Raw genomic sequence first — 19244 nt, forward strand, 5'->3', positions numbered from 1 at the left:
AAAAGAAAATCATTAGAGGATAGGACCAAATCAACCAACCAACTGGCAATCAATTGGGCATCAATTCCATAGTCACTGTACTAGATAGAAAAAAAATTAAGGTTGTCTCATAGGCACTCTTATACACTACTGATAGGAGTATAATTGGTAAAACCATTCTGCAAAGTAATTTGGCAAGAGATCTCTATCATTCAGAAGCTTAAAGTTCAGCTATTCAAATACCACCTGGAAAAGCCATAATATGTAACAGTTTGTGATTTTACAGAGGAATACATTTGAACTGCACAAGCTACAAGGCTGGCATAAAGGCAATAAAGTCTCTTAGCTAGCGAAGAAACACAAGAAGGTAAAGTGGGAGTGGTACAAAATGGATGGGGGACCTCCGATTCCACATATACTTAAGAGTTTGTTTCTTAAAAGAGGAGATGCAGGCGACAGCATCACCCCAAAGTGAGAAAAATATATTAACAATTAATGGGGGGAAGGTCCTGGAGTAACAATAAGGGAAAGATGAAAGCAAGGAACAGCACTAGACAAAGACAGAGCCATTTAAGTGTAAGCATCATAGGCAGCTATGGGGTAGGGACTGGCGAAGAGGGTGAGAAGGGAGAGCAGATGCATTCCACAACTCTCCTAGGGAAGGGGGAATGTAAATGGATTTGGGGTATATTATATCCTTGCTATTGATAGGAGGAGGTTGGGGGTGGAAGGGGTGGTATTCCTGGAGGGCAGGCTCCGCCTTCTGTCCAGGGGAGAAATGCAGAGGAACACATGGTTTACCGAATTAAAATTAAAATTAGGCCCTTGAGGATGGATGGCCTAGACAATTACAATAAAGAGTTATTAAAGGATGGACCAGTCGTGAATGTATCTTTAAAATCAAGTCAAGGGACGCCTGGGTGGCTCAGTCCTTGGATGTCTGCCTTCTGCTCAAGTCATGATCCCAGGGTCCTGGGATCCAGTCCCACATCAGGTTCCCTGCTTGGTGGGAAGCCTGCTTCTTCCTCTCCCACTCCACCTGCTTGTATTCCCTCTCTCCTTGTGACTCTCTTTGTCAAATAAATAAACAAAATCTTTTTTAAAAAAGTAAAAAAAAAATGGGGCGCCTGGGTGGCTTAGTGGGTTAAAGACTCTGCCTTCGGCTCAGGTCATGATCCCAGGGTCCTGGGATCAAGCCCCGCTTAGGGCTCTCTGCTCAGCAGGGAGCCTGCTTCCCCTCTCTCTCTCTGCCTGCCTCTCTGCCTGCTTGTGATCTCTGTCTGTCAAATAAATAAATAAAATCTTTAAAAAAAAAAGTAAAAAAATAAAATAAAATAAAGTCAAGTGACCAGTCACAGGAAGGGGTTATGGACAGGGCAGTGGGAATTATTCAACTTTTCAACATGACTTTATTTTTCTGTATTATCTATCATGTATGAAAATATAGACTGGTGAAAAATAAAAAAAAGAAAATACAGACTGAGGAAAATCTCATGAGCAGGTTTTAGAGCCAGACCATTCTGATCCAAATCTTGGCCCAATTATTTACTAACTGCATGACTTCAGTCAAGTTATTTAACTACCTTGTAGGACTTAGATTCCTTATACATAAAAATGGGAATAATATTATCTACCTAACAGGTATAACATAGTAACCACTAAAAAAAAAAGTTAGCTATAAAAATTTATCTGTTGAGGCGCCTGGGTGGCTCAGTGGGTTAAAGCCTCTGCCTTCAGCTCAGGTCATGATCCCAGGGTCTTGGGATTGAGCCCCGCATCGGGCTCTCTACTTAGCGGGGAGCCTGCTTCCTCCTCTCTCTCTCTCTCTCTCTGCTTGCCTCTCTGCCTACTTGTGATCTCTGTCTGTCATATAAATAAATAAAATCTTTAAAAAAAATTTATCTGTTCATATCACCTTTCTAAATGTCAGGGTCTACTGCATGTACCAAAGACTCTGAAAATACTAATGGCTTTTAACCCACTAATTCCCCATAAAGGAAGCAGTACTAATAAAAGAATACAAAATATGGAATAAGAATTATTCATGGCAGTTTTTCTTACAATGGCTTTCAAAACTTGAAATTTAAAAATATATTCTATAGGGGCACCTGGCTAGCTCAGTCAGTACAGCATGTGATTCTTGATCTTGGGGTTGTGAGTTCAAGCCCCATAGGAGGCACAGAGATGGGATTGGGAGGGAGACAAACCATAAGTGACTCGTAATCTCACAAAACAAACTGAGGGTTGCTGGGGGGAGGGGGGTTGGGAGAAGGGGGGTGGGGTTATGGACACTGGGGAGGGTATGTGCTGTGGTGAGTGCTGTGAAGTATGTAAACCTGGCGATTCACAGACCTGTACCCCTGGGGATAAAAATATATGTTTATAAAAAATAAAAAAAATAATAATAGTAACTTAAAAAAATAAAAAATAAATTTCAAAAATCCTTTAAAAATATTCTATAAAAGTGAATAAGAGAAGGAAAACTAAAATAAGATAAAGAAAGAGGGGGAGGTAAACCATAGAGACTCTTAAATATAGGGAACAAACTGAGGGGATGTAGTAGAGGGATGGGGTAATTGGGTGATGGGTTTAGGAAGGGCACTTGATGTAATGAGCAGTGGATGTTATATGTAACTGATGAATCACTAAATTCTACCCCTGAAACTAATACTACACTACATATGAACTAATATGAATTTAAATAATTTTTTTAAAAAATATAAAAATGAATAGGTAATTTAATTGTGTGTATAAATTATATACAGTCATTTAAAACTAGTATGTTTGTTTTTTTAAGATTTATTTATTTATTTGAGAGAGAACATGAGCAGTAGGGGCAGAGGGAGGAGAGAGAATCTCAAGTTGAACACTTAACCGGCTGTACCAACCAGGTGCCCCTAAAACTAGTATCTTAAACAAAAAATTTTAATAACATGGGAAAATACTTAATAAGTAAAACAAGCATTAAGATATACAACTGTATATGAAGTAATCTCAACTTTTTAAAAATTTTAACCAATTTACTTCTTTTTTAAAAAGATTAGATACATAAAGAGGAAAATCATTAACAATAATTAGAGTTATTACTATGCTGTTGATAGAACCGTGGAAATGTTTTTATTTTCTTCTTTATAATTTTCTGCATTTTCAAGTTTCCAATACTGAGCATGTATTACTTTTGCTATTAGACAAAACCAACATGTAAATTGAAGAATACATGAAGAATACAAATACATAGTTCTTGCCTATAATCTAATAGGAAGACCAGATAAAATCCCAGGAAACAAAATGCCCCGGAAGACCAAATACATTTAGATACTAGACAGGAAGAGGATAAATATTACAAAATTTTCAAAGAAGAGTAAAATCAACCATTGATATGTAATAGTAAGGCAAAGTTTCACAAAGACTATTCTCAATAGCACGTAAACTCCATGGAGGCAAGAAACTTGTCTATCTTATATAATTTTATCCACAGTGTCTAACACAAAATGATTTTGTGAACAGTACACATCCAAGAGGGTAGAAATAAAACAACATATACAATTCTTAAATACTTATAAGTAGCTGAACAAATATATGCTGGATGAATATAAACATCACACTGAAACTAAGCAAAGATTTGGATCCATAGGTTTCCAATCAAAATGGAGAGGCAAGGGGCACTGGGTGGCTCAGTCAGTTAAGTATCTGCCTTTGTCTCAGGTCCTGGTCTCAGCATCCTGGGATGGAGCTCACATCATGCTCTCTGCTCAACAGGGGGCCCGTTTCTCCCTCTCCCTACTGCCTACTTGTGCTCTCTCTATCCAATAAATAAATAAAACCCCTTTAAAAAATGGAGAGGCAAAATACATATGTAGTGCTCAAGGTATTATATGAAAGCTCACCTAGACTAGAATGGAGACTGTATATTGTAAAAAGTAAAGAAAAACAAGGTCGGATGGAGGGAAAGATCAGTATAGACCTTGAAAATCAGGCAGAGAATTATGCATTATTATTAATGCATTATTAATGCATTAAGAAATGACAAGTCAATAACTTGTAATGACAGCAATGAAATCTTAAATTTATCCACAATTTGCCAAATACTATTCTAAATGCTTTACATAACTCTTCTCATTTTATCCTTAAAACAACCTGTGACATAGGTACCACCCATCCCCTTTTGCCAATAAGGTAATTAAAGCTTAGAGGTTACCACTTGGTTGAAGGTAACACATCTACCAGTCAGATTCCAGATCTGACTCCAGAGGCCAAGTTTTTAAAGATTCTGCATAAGACCTCTCCAAAGCCCACAAATCATGTCTGCAGAGGGACACCAGACTCTACAACATCAAAGATATATTTTTATTCTGTGGTCTTGGATTGGAAATCAGTGATATCAGTACAAATACATGGTTTTTAATACAAATACACACAGAGATTGAAAAAAGATAGATAAATACGTGGATTTACATCTGTGTATATATACATCTATTTCTTAGTTTTGTCTGCTGAGAAGGTATAGAACCAATGACACCTCAATAGCCATGAGCATACCAGGCACCCAGACCTTGACTTCTAAATACCATTATCCAATAAAAAGGATCAGGGCTCCCTAGAAAAATGGCTGATTCCAGGGTTGGGGCAGTGAAAGTAGAAAAAGTAGAAAAGTAGAAAGTAGAAAAAAGTAGAAAAAAAGTAGAAAAAAGTAGAAAAAATGAGGCTGGAACATCTTGTAGTACCAGAATGTAAGGGAATGCTCAAAAAACGGCAGGGTCACACTGAAAGGACACAGAAGCCAAGTGGAAGTACCTCCTGGGGTAATTTCAGCAAAAATAAAAGTAAAAATAGCAAAACTCATTATAACTCATAGAATAAAACAAATATCCATAACTCCATACTGCTATAAGTAACTGAAAGGATAATAAGTAAATAACAGAGGTGAAGTTCTTTGCTATATTAGATTTCAATTATTAAGTACAGAAAATGTTAAAAACTGAAAACCACTATTTGGCAAATATCACAGTAATAATTATTCAGGCCAGAATCCTCAATAGATGCTAATTTTAAGCAGGCAAAAATATGATGAAAAACAGGATATTTACATTGTCTCACAATATCGCCTCACACATCTTTATGAGATCAGCTCATTTTGTAATTACAAAAGGAAAAAAGCAGTGACTTTATGGCATATAAACCTGGTAGACACAACATGAATCAATTATCAAGGTTAACACAAGGTCAAGAGTCTAGTGTTGAACATATAGACATTAAAAGTAAAATAAAAACACAGAAAAAATGTATACACTCTTACACAAAGGATAAACTCATTTATAAATATATACACAAAACTAAAATTATCTAGATAGTTGAGTAAATAGAATTTGATACAATGGTTAGGTAAATTGGTAAAAAAAAAAACAGAAGTGAACTGGGCAATTTAAGCAGAGAGCCACCATATACACATACCCTGTTTAATCATAATAGACATGCTACTGAAAAGTTTAGCATATTTAAAATTATTAGGGAAACTGACAAATTAAAAGAAAAATAAAGCAAGACTTTCTTTAAAATAATCATGCACCACAAATAATAGTTGTTTTATAAATCTAACTTTTTATATGTGATAGTATAAAATCACACCTTCAACAAGTAATTGCTTTTAGATTGCTTTTAAATTATATCTCTATATGTAGACATATGTACAAAGATCAAACTGATCTCTATTATGATCTCTTATTGTAAGTCCAACGCTGTTTCCATTATAAGATGCTACTTCTCCTAACATCAGCAGGAAGAGATATAATCCCCATTATCATTTCCATTTCACGTCCTGTGTTTCCCCCACCAAAAAAAAAAAAAAGTAGCAGAGATCCAAACACTCAAAACAGCAAGTAAGTCTCTATAAACCACATGCAAAGGAGGTACTATAGTACAGTCATTGAGGGTAAAGAATTTGGAGTCAAAATGTCAAAATTTCCAGCCCCACAACTTAGTACCTATGTGATTTTTTGGGGGAACTTACCTAATCTACGATCCGTAGCTTCCTGATCTCTAAAGCAGGGACAACAATCGTATATATCTCCTAGGTCTGCTGTGAAGACTATATATGATAATGTACATTGCATGTTAGCACTATGCTTGGCCCGTAGTAAACACTCAAATATTTAAGTTATGATCACAGTGTCAACAATTCTTCCTACAGAGCAGTTAATTCATAGTATACTTCAAAGGAAAAACTGTTCCAGGTCACAAACGACAGACACCACTACCCTCAGTATGTCGTCACCACTGGTCACAAGAGAAATAGCATATTTAAATTAGAGAAACCTATCCACTCCACTGCCCCAAAACACTAACATTTGTATAGTAGGGGGTAGTACAATCTTACACACCATATCCATAAATCTAAGTGCATATCCTACTGATAGTAAGCATGGGTATGATCACCTTTACATAAAAATATGTTATTTCCACCACTAGAAATGACCTTTGCAACGTAAACCTGCCTTTTTCTTATATTGTTAACCTTTTCAGCATTAAGGTTACTCTTTTCCACCTAGTAATCACTCTGTCTAAAAAAAATCTTCCACGTATTTATGATATCCCCATTTGGCATGACTTCAGATATATATCATTTAACTATGAAAAATTAAAGCAGTTCTTGTATCAGTGTTCTTCCTGATATAAAAGTCCCAATACCAGACTACTTCAGTCAACAATCAGGCAACCCCACTACCATCCATTTTGCTCTGGAGAAGGTCACCAATATCCCCAGCACTAATATGGATAGAAGATACCATTCATATCTTTGAGATGATTAAAACATTTCACCTAACTAGGATATTGATGTGTGAAGTAGAAAAAAACAAACCCCTGGCTTTATTAGAGGCACAATGTCCTAACGATAGAGAAATATGATATAAAATGTTCTTTTAAAACTATATAGAAAGAAAAAGGAAAAAAAAACTGCATATCTTCTGTAACTACTTCATGAACCATCAATTAAGAGTCCAAGAAAACAAGCTTTCTCCCAAGTTTTGTCACCCATAAAAAGAAATCTCACTTTTAATATAATTGTTTTAATACAAATTGATGTATTGTTATACGTACCTGTATGACTAATATCGGGTGTACATTTACTAATAGCAACATCAAAGTAAAAAATTGAAATGTTTAATCAAACACCACAAAACCTTTGCCCCTGGGCCAAATGCCATAAGCTCCAAGATGTTTTTAAAAGTTTTTAAAAGTAACTATTTTCAACAACACAACTGTAGTTTTATCCAGGGGTCTATAAATACTGTTAAGTGGCAAAACCTTACCCCATTAAGATGCTCTGCATCAAAAAAGCAATTTCAAGTCATCTCTAATTTTTCGGAGGAACAATTACAAGTGTGGTTGATAGTCATGGTTTTTCAGAAGACTCGCTATCATAATTACATTGTGCTTAGAGTAATGTGAAAGTTAGTTTTCATACCCTGAGTACACATTTTCTGGAGGATAAAAGGACAATGTAATCTGAGGTATGCAGAGTGTATAGAGAAACCAGACAGCTAACTTAAACGTGGACCCAGATAAGCCATAACACAGCAGCTGCATATATAAAGAATTGATAAGTCACTCAACCACGGAAGGCCTAAGCCATGATCTCACATTAAAGTGTTTTTAAAACCACCCATTAAGATCACTCAAATGTAATTTTTAAATAATTTGCCGCATACTTAATTCTTTCAAGGTTAAGGGACTTGAAGGATGATGGGCTTCAGGCTGGAGAACATTTCCTTTAACAAAGCCATTCATTCCTTTACATCTGCCTCATCCCCAGAAAGACAGTGGGTGGGACTACCCAGAGATCCTTCTAGGAGATATACTGGGGTTTTAATTCTACATTCCTAAAACTGAGTGGAACTTTCTGCTCTGTCATTGCACAGGTGCATCCTCCTCTGTCCTTTAAACCGGAATACTCACTCTCCTTTGAAAAAAGAATTCTTTTCCTTTAAATAGGTGACGGGCGTATTTTCGATTTGTTTAGGTGCCTCAGTAAGACTTTTTTTTAAAGTAAACAAGCAAAAACCCAGAACTTAAAAACAAACAAACAAACAAAAACACAACTCAGAGAAGACCCAAAGCCTGAAGCCATCCATCTTTACCTCCTTCTTCTTTGGTGTGTTACCTGCGCGTTTGCCATAAGGACGTCAAAAGGGGGACACGGTCTCTACAAGGGCTTTAGTGGCCAGAGGTGAGGGCAGGTTCGTGTGGCCTAAGGAAGGGGCAAAAGGGAAGCACTTCCTGGGCGCGCCCAGCACTTTGATGGAAGCTGGATATAGAAAAGGCAAAATATTCAACTACAGACCAGGTTTTAAAAGAGTGCGTGGGCTGTGTGCGACTAGTGTAAAGGTTAGCGGGCAGGAAAGGGAAACAACCCGAGGGCGGAGGGTGGGGAGGAAAAGTTTCAAAGACCCTCCAGAGCCTAGTGAGCTATTAACGTGCGTCCCCCACCCGGGCTCCACTCTGCGCGCACACACACACACACACACACCCATCCACCCACTAAGAGCAGCTAGCTGTAGGGAAGCCAGCGGCCCTATTTTTAAACATAAACCTCTCCCCTGGGCTGGAGAAGGCTTGAGTTACCAGCGTTGTAAATAATGTTTCTTCCTAAGCAAGTGAGGGCAGATTGGAATGCCCTTAGCCAAGGCCGAGGAGAAAGGAAGGTAAAGGGACAAAAAAGTAATTTCTGCCCGAGAGTGAGATGACTGGTGTTGGGGGGGGAGGAGTGTGGGGGTAGAAGGAAGGACTTACCGCAGCCTCTGCAGGCTGCCCCCAAAGACTCAGGGCCAGTAAGAACAAGCCGGCAGCCAGGGTGACTCCACGCAGTTTCATTCTTCTCCGGCTCCCGCAGCTCCTTCAACACCCGCACGAAATCCCTGGCTAGTTCTCATCAACTGACATAATCTTGAGTTTATGGGGAGAGAGCTAGAGGCGGAGAAGGACAGCGAGGGAGTCCCAAGTGTGCCCGTCAGCTTAGGTAAGGAGGAAGCTTTTTAAAAGTGGAGGGGGTGGGAAAAAAGAGAGAGAGAGAGAGAGAACTCTTCTTCCCTCCCCCCTCCCCTCCCCAAAGCCCGTCTCTCGGGAGCACTTTTCCCTTCTGTCTGGACTTGCAAACTTTTTCCTCATGCAAGTCCCACGGCTCAACTTTCCTCCCTGCCTCCTCCCGCACCGCCCCCTCCCCGCCAGCACTGGGGAATTTGAAGATCACTCCGCCACCGCTTCAGACTGCACCAGCAACCTGCGAGGGAGTGACGCTCAGTTATTTGGGGGAGGGAAACTTCCAGACCAGTTGGCTGGGCACCATGAGCCCAACCGGGAAGCTTTTCTATTCGTTCACTTGCACCTTCCGTTGGTATTACTCTTCCCTGACCAGTTCCACTCTCATTGGCGAGAGCACCAAAGCCAACTACAAATAGACCTGATCTGGGACTACTTTTTTAGCGGATGGATCTTAGAGGAAACTGAGATTTTTATTGTTAATGGTTAGAAACAAATTTTGGTCGCTGCTCCCTGGGCAGCTGGAGTTGTTTGCCTTCCACCTGCTCGCAGGAAAGTGTCTACATTCAATAAAATATGTGAAAAATATTAGAACTGTGTGTGTATATATATATATATATATATATATATTACATAAATATATATATTTATATAATTAAATAAATTCTTACAACCAAAGAATTAGGAAAATGAACCTACTTACATGAAGCTTTTATGCGTGTTTAAACATCTAAGAGGAGCATTCAGTAGGTATTAGTAATTATTATATGGTTGAATGTTATTGTAATACAGTCATCTTTTTATTATAACATTGCTAAATGCTATAACTTTTACCTTTTATATTGAATAATATAAAAGGCATTGAAACTCATTGCGGTTGTGTTTCCGAAGGATTCAATACAGGAAATTAAATAACTTTCGTGCTATTTTCTTTAAAACTAACACAAACACCTAATTGGAAACATTGATGTAGAGTTAATGGCAGTAGAATTGATGTTTCCGAAATAAAGTAGACTTGAGCATTGCTTTGGTAATCCTGATCTGCAGATTTGTTAAGTAACCAACAGGCCCAGAAAATACTTTGTGTGGACTCCTTGGAGGGTCTTTTGGGGATTTGCTGAACATTTCTGTTATCTCAGACCCTAGAATTTGCCACTCGAGAGTCTTGCAAGGCTTTGGACCTATTCATGGGGGCCCACTCATCCTTAGGTTCTACTCAGTTTTGGGTAGATTTACAACTCCAGAAACAACCACCCCCCCCAAGAGTTTAGTAGACAAACAGAATGAGTGTTATATGCACTTGGGCGAGTGTGCAAGGGCACTTCGGGGCGAATCTTTAGGAGTCCTGTGCCCTAAATGTATTTATGTGTAAGAGTTCACAGTGGTTTATGGAAGTGTACGCTGCATAGTTGCTTAGATCTTAGTGTATAGGTCTCTATGACCCTGAGCGTGAAGCTATGGAGATGCGTGGGAATGTTATGTGCAGAGGTGTCTGAAAGTGAGAAAGACGCCTGGCTGCCCAAGGTAGGGGGGATGATTGACAGCAGGCAGCCCCGCCCCTTTCCCCTCCATTCCTTCCTCTCCTGTTGTATGGAACTATCTTTTTTGAGTGCTGCAAGTTGTAGCGGGCACCGCTGACTGTTTCCCTTTGGGGCACTTCTTATCTAGAAGCTGAGTTTAGTTTCTTCTGAAGTTAGCTACTTCGCCCCCCTACCCGTCCTCCTGATTAAGGAAGCAGCCGCCAAGCATCAGCGTAGCCCTGATGAGCCCGGGCTGTGGAGCCGCTTAGCTGTCTCCCGGGACCCAGCTCTGGAGAAGCCGCAAGCATGCACCCTGGGTGAGCTGTTGCTGCCCTGAGCTCCCCTCCTTCTTTCTACTTTGAGCTACTTTGCAGGACTGGGACTATACTTGTACTTATGTCATTGTAGAGGAAGGGGTGGGGGGCAGGCAGCCAAAAGGGGTCGGGGATTGTGGCCAGACGTAGGACCCCGGAGCCTTGAGAGCCCATGTTACTCACACTTCCTCCTGTTTTCAGGTTGTGGCTGCTCCTGGTTACGTTGTGCCTGACCGAGGAACTGGTAGGAGCTGTGAGTCTCTCCCCCCGCCACCCCCTCACCCTTTTCTCTCCTCCTCCTTTGACCCCTTCCCATTCCACCTCTAGTGTTTGTGTAAGGGGGTTACAGAAGGTTGCACTGGGAAACAGTTCACATCACTCTCCTTTCTAGTGGGAGTTAATGGGGTTCTTAGGAATAGCACAGCGTCAGGCTTATGCCTTTAGGACTCAGGCATCTTTCCGTCCCAAAACTTCCTAACGGGATGGGAAAATAAAAGTAGAAGACACAAGAGGTACACATTTCTGAGCCTCTTCCCAGAGGATTTTAAGATGACTGACATCTGATGCTTTTCTATGCATCTACCTTTAAGACAGAAGAAATGTAATTTCCCCCGTTCTACAAGAACACGAATTGGCACACAAATTTGAGAGTGGGAGGAGAGCCTTAGGAGTGGGACTTGAAAGTGCCGTGAAAGTTATGGAAGTTAAACTTCAGTATTTGCTTGTGATCCTTTGACAGTACCAGATGACAACATCTGGACTCTTTAACTACCTGAACTGAACTAATAACACTAGATGATGTTCAGTTTCTGTCTGATGTTTCCTTTCACTGGTTTTCTGTGTCATCAGAAAGTTTAGAATAGAAAAAAAAAAAAAAAGCTGCTGGCAGAAATAAAGTTAGCTGCTGAGTTCACATATGAAGTTGTTTGACTATTGAATACTATTTCACTGCTCTATTTAATGAACTGTTAATAGCCAAAATCACACACTGTGTAGATGATAGATATTTAACGTGTGGATTTGACAATTTAAAATAATTGGCCATATTTGTAATACTTGAAATATTTGTAAATACTACATTTATAGAACCATATTTAATTCAATGCAATAAAATCAGCTAATATGTTTATGGGGAGAGGGAGGATTACTTTATTCTGGTATGTATCTTTAAGAAAATATCAGAATAAAGTGAAATGATTTCTCTTAAGAAAAGAGAATGATGCCAGAATACTTGACATCTTGTACCACCCGCCCAACTCAGAACATCAGCTCTTATGTAAGTAAATTCTAGACTTTGTAAACAGGAGTATTGATCTACAATTCTGTGTACTTCTCCATCGGATTCCCCCAGTACATAAGTTTAGTTATATGTTACCTTGAGGCTCAATACTACATTTATTCAAAATGCCAGGTTTTGATTAGTTAACAATTTGTCCGGGAATCTTGCCACTTATAAAAATGTTATGGTTGGGCAGCATACCCTCCAGCTAAAACTTTATTTTCAGATTCTAGCTGATTGTATTCAGTGTACTTTTGGGGAAAAGCATTAACAAATCATTCTAGATAGCTGGAAACTTCCCAAACACTGCATCTTATCTCTCGATATCCGTAAAAGTCACTGGAGGATTATGCTTTAATTCTTAGAAGTATTGAAATGTGTCTCCAAAATCAAGCTCTGCTTTGATATATGGATTTCAGATTCTGTCTCATTGTTTTACAATGTCACCTGCTATGTCAGTGTGTGTGACCCTGGTAAGACTAAAATAAACCTTGAGATACACTGACAATATTTTTTTTTACCTTATTTACATCCAGAGCTGCTCCTTCACTGCTGTTTATTTCTGCATCATATCTTTGGCAGTGTAAAGCTAGGAGAGTTGCTGGATAAGTTCTCAAAAGGTGACTTTTTTCTGAGGGGAGGTTTTTTGTTTGTTTTCCTTCTTTGTAGTAGATTCTCCTGTATATTGGGAAGTTCTCATCTCCTCTCAATTCCAGTTTATCCTCTGGGTTTGTAATATCTTTCACTTTTCAAATGGCTTTAGCTCTTTGAATTCTCTGTACCTTGACTAATATTAATGAAAAAAATAACTTTTAAATGGATTGACAAGGAACTAGGTTGTACTTTTCTATAAGAAAGTGAGTTCACTGTGAAAGTTAAGTTGCCAATAACAGAATCTTGGTGAGCATTTGAGATAGGGTCCTTTAGGTACTTTTGATTTCTCTTTGTGAGTTTATAAAGCAGTGCCATTTAAAGGATGGAAAGCTAAACGTTAAAACCTGGGATTAAAGAATGAGTTTCCATTAAATTTCTTTTAAAAGAGTGATGATCTTCAGTGAGGTGAAATACTTGCACAATTTATCTGAATGAGACAGAGCCTGGGATTTCAGAATATCCATAATCATTTTTGGTTATTAAGTACTTGAGGTATAGCACACAAAGATTTATTTAAACATAGTCTCTAACTTGCTAGGATTTTACTTTCTCAGACAATGCTGGTCATTATGTTTCTTAAAAGATAAGATACCTAATGATAAATTATTATCTGCATGTACCTGCATTATGTTAAAGAAAAGACTAGAAAGATTCATATCTCACCATAGGCCAACACGTCTAGCAGTTAAAGTATGCAACCAAAGTAGTCAAGGTCCTTATTTTTTCTTCCCAGTTTGCCTCAAATCTCCTTCGGTAAAAGCTCTAATACAACCAAGCATATTTAAAGTCAAAGCCAAGGGACTGTTATCTGGGTAGAGAAAAGGCAAAAGGGGGAGAAAACATATGTCTGTTTGTCCCCTTCTGCAAAGAGCATAGGTAAATCAAGGTCTGATTGAAATACAAACTTCTTTCCTTAAACTTGTGACTTGGCCAAGTTGGTCCTTTCCACTGTGATGTTCAGCCCTAATTACAGCCATCAAAATATGAATAGAGGGTTAGGGATTTTCAGAGACAGAAAAAGTTTCTTCCTACTCTGAGGATCCAGAGGAATATTTACCTTATTTGAGGTTGTGTCTCTAAGAATTCTTTCTTCAAAAGAAACCAACCTTACTGAGATACAATTTAAATAACATAAATTCACCCATTTTATGTATACAATTCAATGATTTTTAGTAAATTTGCCAAGTTGTGCAACTACCGCTATATCCAGTTTTAGAAGATTTTCATCATCCCAGTAAGATCCTTCATATCCAGTCACAGTTAATCCTCATTCCTACCTCTAACTCCAAGAGAACATGAATCTACTTTTCTACCTCTATAGATTTGTCTTTTCCAGGCATTTCATATAAAGAGAAAAGAATCATATAATGTGTGATCTTTTGTGTTTGGCATCTTTCCCTTAGCATGATGTTTTTTACCAGTATTTTACTCTATTGGCCTTTGCATTTAATATTGGTATTCCATTATGGATATACCTCATCTTGTTTATGCATTCACCAGTTGATGGACATTGGGCTCTTTCTACTTTTGGGTTATTATGAATAATGCCGTTATGAACATTATCATCCAAATCTTTGTGTGGACATTCAATTTGCATTTCTTGAGTAGTTATGTAGGAATGGAATTGCTAGGTCATATGAAACATTTATATTTATGTTTATTTAAATATTTTGCCCATTTTAAGATTCAGATGTCTTATTGTTGAGTTTAAGAGTTCTTTGTATATTCTGGTTACAAGTCCTTACATTACAACTTGCAAATATTTTCTCCCAATCTGTGGCTGATGGCTGGTCTTTTCATTTTCTTAATATGAAATTTTTTAAAGTAGTCTTCTGCTTTGCCTTCCAGCAAATATCCTATATCAGCTAGCTGTGAATAATCACAATATATAACATATATATGTGTGTATATATGTACATAGAATATGTATCTTGGGTTGACTAAAGATACTGAAACATACATATGAGCACATCATCAAAGGAATCTTCAAATGACTACATAAATGGTTAACACATAGATGATAATGTAGCTACACTATTGATAGGTCAAATACAAACATATTTTAAGACAAGGGAGGAGGGGAAATAGATATTATTTAATGTGCTACTAAAGAAGCAGATATATAATTCTATATCACAAATTTGTTTTGTTATGTTTTGATTATTATATTTCAATATGATTGGTTTCCACTGTAATCCCATGTATTTTACTGAATACATTTAAAAAATTATTCTGAAAAAGAGTCCATAGCCTTCACTAGCCTGCCAAAGTAATCTATGACATGAAAAAAACCCTAGTTATGCAACTGGTTTTTTAGAGTAAACAAATTGTCACTTTCTAAGGCTTGTTCAGGAATGAGGGCATTTGCATTTTCTTTTTTTTTTTAAATTTTTAATTTATTTTCAGCATAACAGTATTCATTGTTTTTTGCACCACACCCAGTGCTCAATGCAATCCGTGCCCTCTCCAATACCCACTACGCATACCAATAATCTGTTTGATTTTACAGAGTCTCCAGTAAATACACCCCTGGTACTGTAATCTTATAATCAAACCATATCACAGGAGCAAAGTATACTGTTTCCCTAATGACTTCATTAATATAAGAATGAAACAATTCAACATCGTATGGTTAGTCCTAGCCAGAGCAATTAGACAAGGAAAGAAATAAAGGCATCCAAATTGGACAGGAAGAAGTAAAACTGTCACTATTTGTAGATGACATATTATATAGAGAAAACCCTAAAGACTCCATCAAAAAACCATTAGAACTAATAAATTCAGTAAAGTTTCAGGATACAAAATTAATACACAAAAGTGTATCGTATTTCTTTACACTATGAATGAACTATCAGAAAGAGAAATAAAGAAAACAATCCCATATACAAGTGCATCAAAAAGAGTAAAATACCATCGAATAAGTTTAACCAAGAGGGTGAAAGACCTGTCATTGAGAACAAGACATTAATGAAAGAAATTGAAGAAGACACAAACAAATGGAAACGTATTCAATGTTCATGGGTTGAAAATAATTAATATTGTTAGAATTTCCATACTACCCAAGCAATATATAGTCTCAGTGCAATCCTTATTAAAATTCCAGTGTTATTTTTCACAAAAATATTACAAACAATTCTAAAATTCATATGGAACCACAAAAGACCTCGAATAGTCAAAGTAGTCTTAAGAAAGTAGAACAAAACTGAGCCATCACATGCCCTGATTTCAAACTATATTACAGAACTATAGTAATTAAAATAATATGGTGTTGTCATTAAAAAAAAAACCTAGGTCAATGGAACAGAACACAGAGTCCAGAAATAAACTCATGCATATATGTTCAATTAATCTCTCACAAAGGAGCTAAGAATATACAATGGAGAAAGGACAGTCTTCAATAAATGGTGTTGAAAAAATTGGACAGCTACATGCAAAAGGATGAAACTGGATCAGTATCTTAGATCATACCCTAAAATTAGTCCAAAATGGATCAAACACTTAAATAGAAGACCTGAGACCATGAAACTCCTAGAAGAAAACATAGGCAGTAAACTCCTTAACATAGGTCTTAGAGATGATTGTTTGAATCTGACATTAAAAGAAACAAGTGAGACTCCATGAAACAAAAAAGCTTCTGCACAGCAAAAGAAATCAGTGAAATGAAGATGCAACCTACTGAATGGGAGAAAATCACTCCAAGTCATATATCCGATAAGAGGCTAATACTCAAAAAATACAAAGTACTCATACAACTCAATAGCAAAAACACAAGCAGTCCTATATAAAAAATGGGCACAGGATCTGAATAGACATTTTCCCAAAGAAGACATACAGATGACCAACAAGTACATAAAAGGGTGCTCAATATCATGAATCATCAGAGAAATGCAAATCAAAACCACAAAGAAATATCACTGCACACCTGTTAGGATGGCTAGTACCAAAAAGACAAGAGATGGGGTACCTGGGTGGCTCAGTTGGGTGGGTGCATCTGCTTCAGCTCAGATCATGATCCCAGGGTCCTGGGATCAAGTCCTTCATCAGGCTCCTTGCTCATCGGGGAGCCTGCTTCTCCCTCTCCCTCTGCCTGACACTCCCCCTGCTTGTGCTTTCTCTCTTTCTGTCAAATAAATAAGTAAAATATTTTTTTAAAAGAGACAAGAGATAACAAGTGTTGGCGAAGCTATGGAGAAAAGAAAACCCTTGTACGCTGTTAGTAGGAATGTGAATTGGTGTGACCACTATGGAAAGCAGTAATGAAGTTCCTCAGAAATTAAAAATAGAACTACCATGTGATCCAGGAATTCTACTTCTGGGTATTTACCCAAAAAAAATGGAAACACAAATTTGGAAATATACGTATACCCTCATGTTCATGGCAGCATTATGTACAATAGCGAAGAGGTGCAAATAACTTAATTATCCATTGACAGATGCTAAAGAATTTGGGAGTGCCTGGGTGACTCATTCATTAAGGGTCTGCCTTTAGCTCGGGTCATGGTCCCAACGTCCTGGGATGATGGAGCCCCGAGCCCTGCATTGGGCTCCCTGCTCAGGGTGAAGCCTGCTTTTCCCTCTCCCACTCCTCATGCTTGTATTCCCTCTCTCTCTCTCTCTCTCTCTCTCTCTCTGTCAAATAAATAAATAAAATCTTTAAAAAAGAAAAGAATTGTAGTGCACAATGGAATATTATTTGGTCAAAAAGAATGGAATTTTGCCATTTGCAACAACAGGATTGGCCTCAAGGACATTATGTTAAATGAAATAAGTCAGAGAGAGAGAGACAAATAACATATGATAAATCTTATATGTGAAATCTAGGAAAAGAAAAACGAAGCTCATAGATACTGAGAACAATGATTGGTGTTTGCAAGAGGCAGAGAGTAAGGGGTGGGAAAAATGGGTGAACTGAGGTTTTTTTATTTAAAAGAATGAAGCAAATAGATTGACATCAATTATCAACATGTATTGGTTTTTACTTGCCTCAGTTATGTGGATAGTTCCATAATTTCACCACCATTCTTGCAGGATGAACTTGTCCTATCCTCTATAGATGACAGATGTACACATATAGAAATAACATATTAGGAAAGTGCCATCCTGTATTAAACTATCTAGTCCTTTTAAGCTTACTAAATGTCCCAATGAGGGAGATCATAGGGCTCTAACTTGTTTTAAAATCTAATTAAATGCATATAAAAGACCCAATAAGCATGTTCAAAGGCAACTGGCCATGGGAAAATTAGCTAAGAACAATTAATTATCCACTCTCTTACCATCTTTAATCAATCTCTCTCCTAGGACTTCTCTGTTCTACAAACAATAGTCAAGTCTCTTCCATTATAAAAACAAATAATAATACAAAAAACATAGTTTTATTTTTCTCCGTAACTCTAACCTCCTCAATCCTATTACCACCAAATTCCCACTCATTGTCTACTCTTCTTCAACAACCACTTATCCCTAAGCCTATTACAGTCCGGACAGGCTACTCTCCAAAATTGCCCTCTTTCAAGTTACTATCGGGGTTTTTCCCCAGGTTTATTGAGAAATAACTGACATACATCACTGGATGGCTTACAGCATGATGATTTAATTTATATATGTTGTGAAATGATTACTGCGATAAGTTTGGCAAACATACATCTCATATAGATACAATAAGAAGAAAAGAAAGAAAAATGTTTTAAAAATGTCCCTTTGTGATGAGAACTCTTAGGACTTATTCTCAATACCTTTCCTATATGGCATACAGCAGTGTTAGCTAGAGTCATCATGTTGTACATTACATCCCTAGTACTGATTTACCTTGTAACTGAAAGTTCGTGCCTTTGGAACACCTTCCTCCAATTCTCCCTCCCCGCATCCTCTGCGTCTGGTAACCACAAGTCTGATCTCTCTACTGTAGTGCTTTGCATTTTCCAGTTATTCTGAAACTGCCTTTCCTTCTTTGACTTTCAAGACACTATGTCTCATTATTGCTCCTTGTACTTCTCTGATATTTTTATTATATTCATTCAACATTTATTTGTTGAGAAAGCACTGTATTCTGAAGAGTGTGCCAGGCTCTGATGACACAGTGGTGAACAAGTCAAGTGTATCTTTGCTGTCATGGAGTCTATAACCTTCATTACTCTCTGGTCCTAAAATGGGGCTTTTTTTTTTTTTTTTTTTTTTTTTTTTTTTTGTTCTCAGCATGTTATCCTTTGCCTTCTTGTTGCCCCAACAAGTTTAACTCTGACTTCTATACATTGATGACTATAAATTTATATTTCCAGCCCAGACAAGTCTTTTGAGCTCCAAATCTATATTTCCAATTACCTAGTCAGCTTAGATCTCAATTAGTTGATACATACAAAGCACTTAAAACAATACCTGGAGATGCCTGGATGGCCTCCTTTGGTTAAGTGTGTACTCTTGATTTTGGCTCAGGTCATGATATCAGGGTCTTGAGGTGGAGCCCTG

The 19244-nt window shown here is 37.7% G+C and overlaps 2 protein-coding genes across 8 annotated transcripts in view; one reads left to right on the forward strand and one right to left on the reverse strand.

Annotated features, from left to right (window-relative positions):
* Positions 1–9191, reverse strand: part of COL4A5 (collagen type IV alpha 5 chain) — a 231314-nt gene extending 222123 nt beyond the window's left edge. For all 4 annotated transcript variants that reach the window (XM_047715739.1, XM_047715736.1, XM_047715735.1 and 1 more), the window contains exon 1: positions 8767–9191. In XM_047715739.1, the coding sequence (XP_047571695.1) occupies positions 8767–8847 (81 nt within the window). In that variant the 5' untranslated portion in view covers positions 8848–9191. The remainder of the gene's footprint in view (positions 1–8766) is intronic.
* Positions 9192–10618: 1427 nt separating this feature from the next.
* The window catches only part of COL4A6 (collagen type IV alpha 6 chain), a 274461-nt gene continuing 265835 nt past the window's right edge, over positions 10619–19244 (forward strand). For 3 of the 4 annotated variants that reach the window (XM_047715185.1, XM_047715188.1, XM_047715187.1), the window contains exons 1-2: positions 10619–10849; positions 11048–11099. In XM_047715185.1, coding sequence (XP_047571141.1) covers positions 10839–10849; positions 11048–11099 — 63 coding nt within the window. In that variant the 5' untranslated portion in view covers positions 10619–10838. The remainder of the gene's footprint in view (positions 10850–11047; positions 11100–19244) is intronic. The other variant, XM_047715186.1, reaches the window with a different exon arrangement.

Source organism: Lutra lutra, chromosome X, assembly GCF_902655055.1.
Source record: "Lutra lutra chromosome X, mLutLut1.2, whole genome shotgun sequence".
NCBI lineage: Eukaryota > Metazoa > Chordata > Mammalia > Carnivora > Mustelidae > Lutra > Lutra lutra.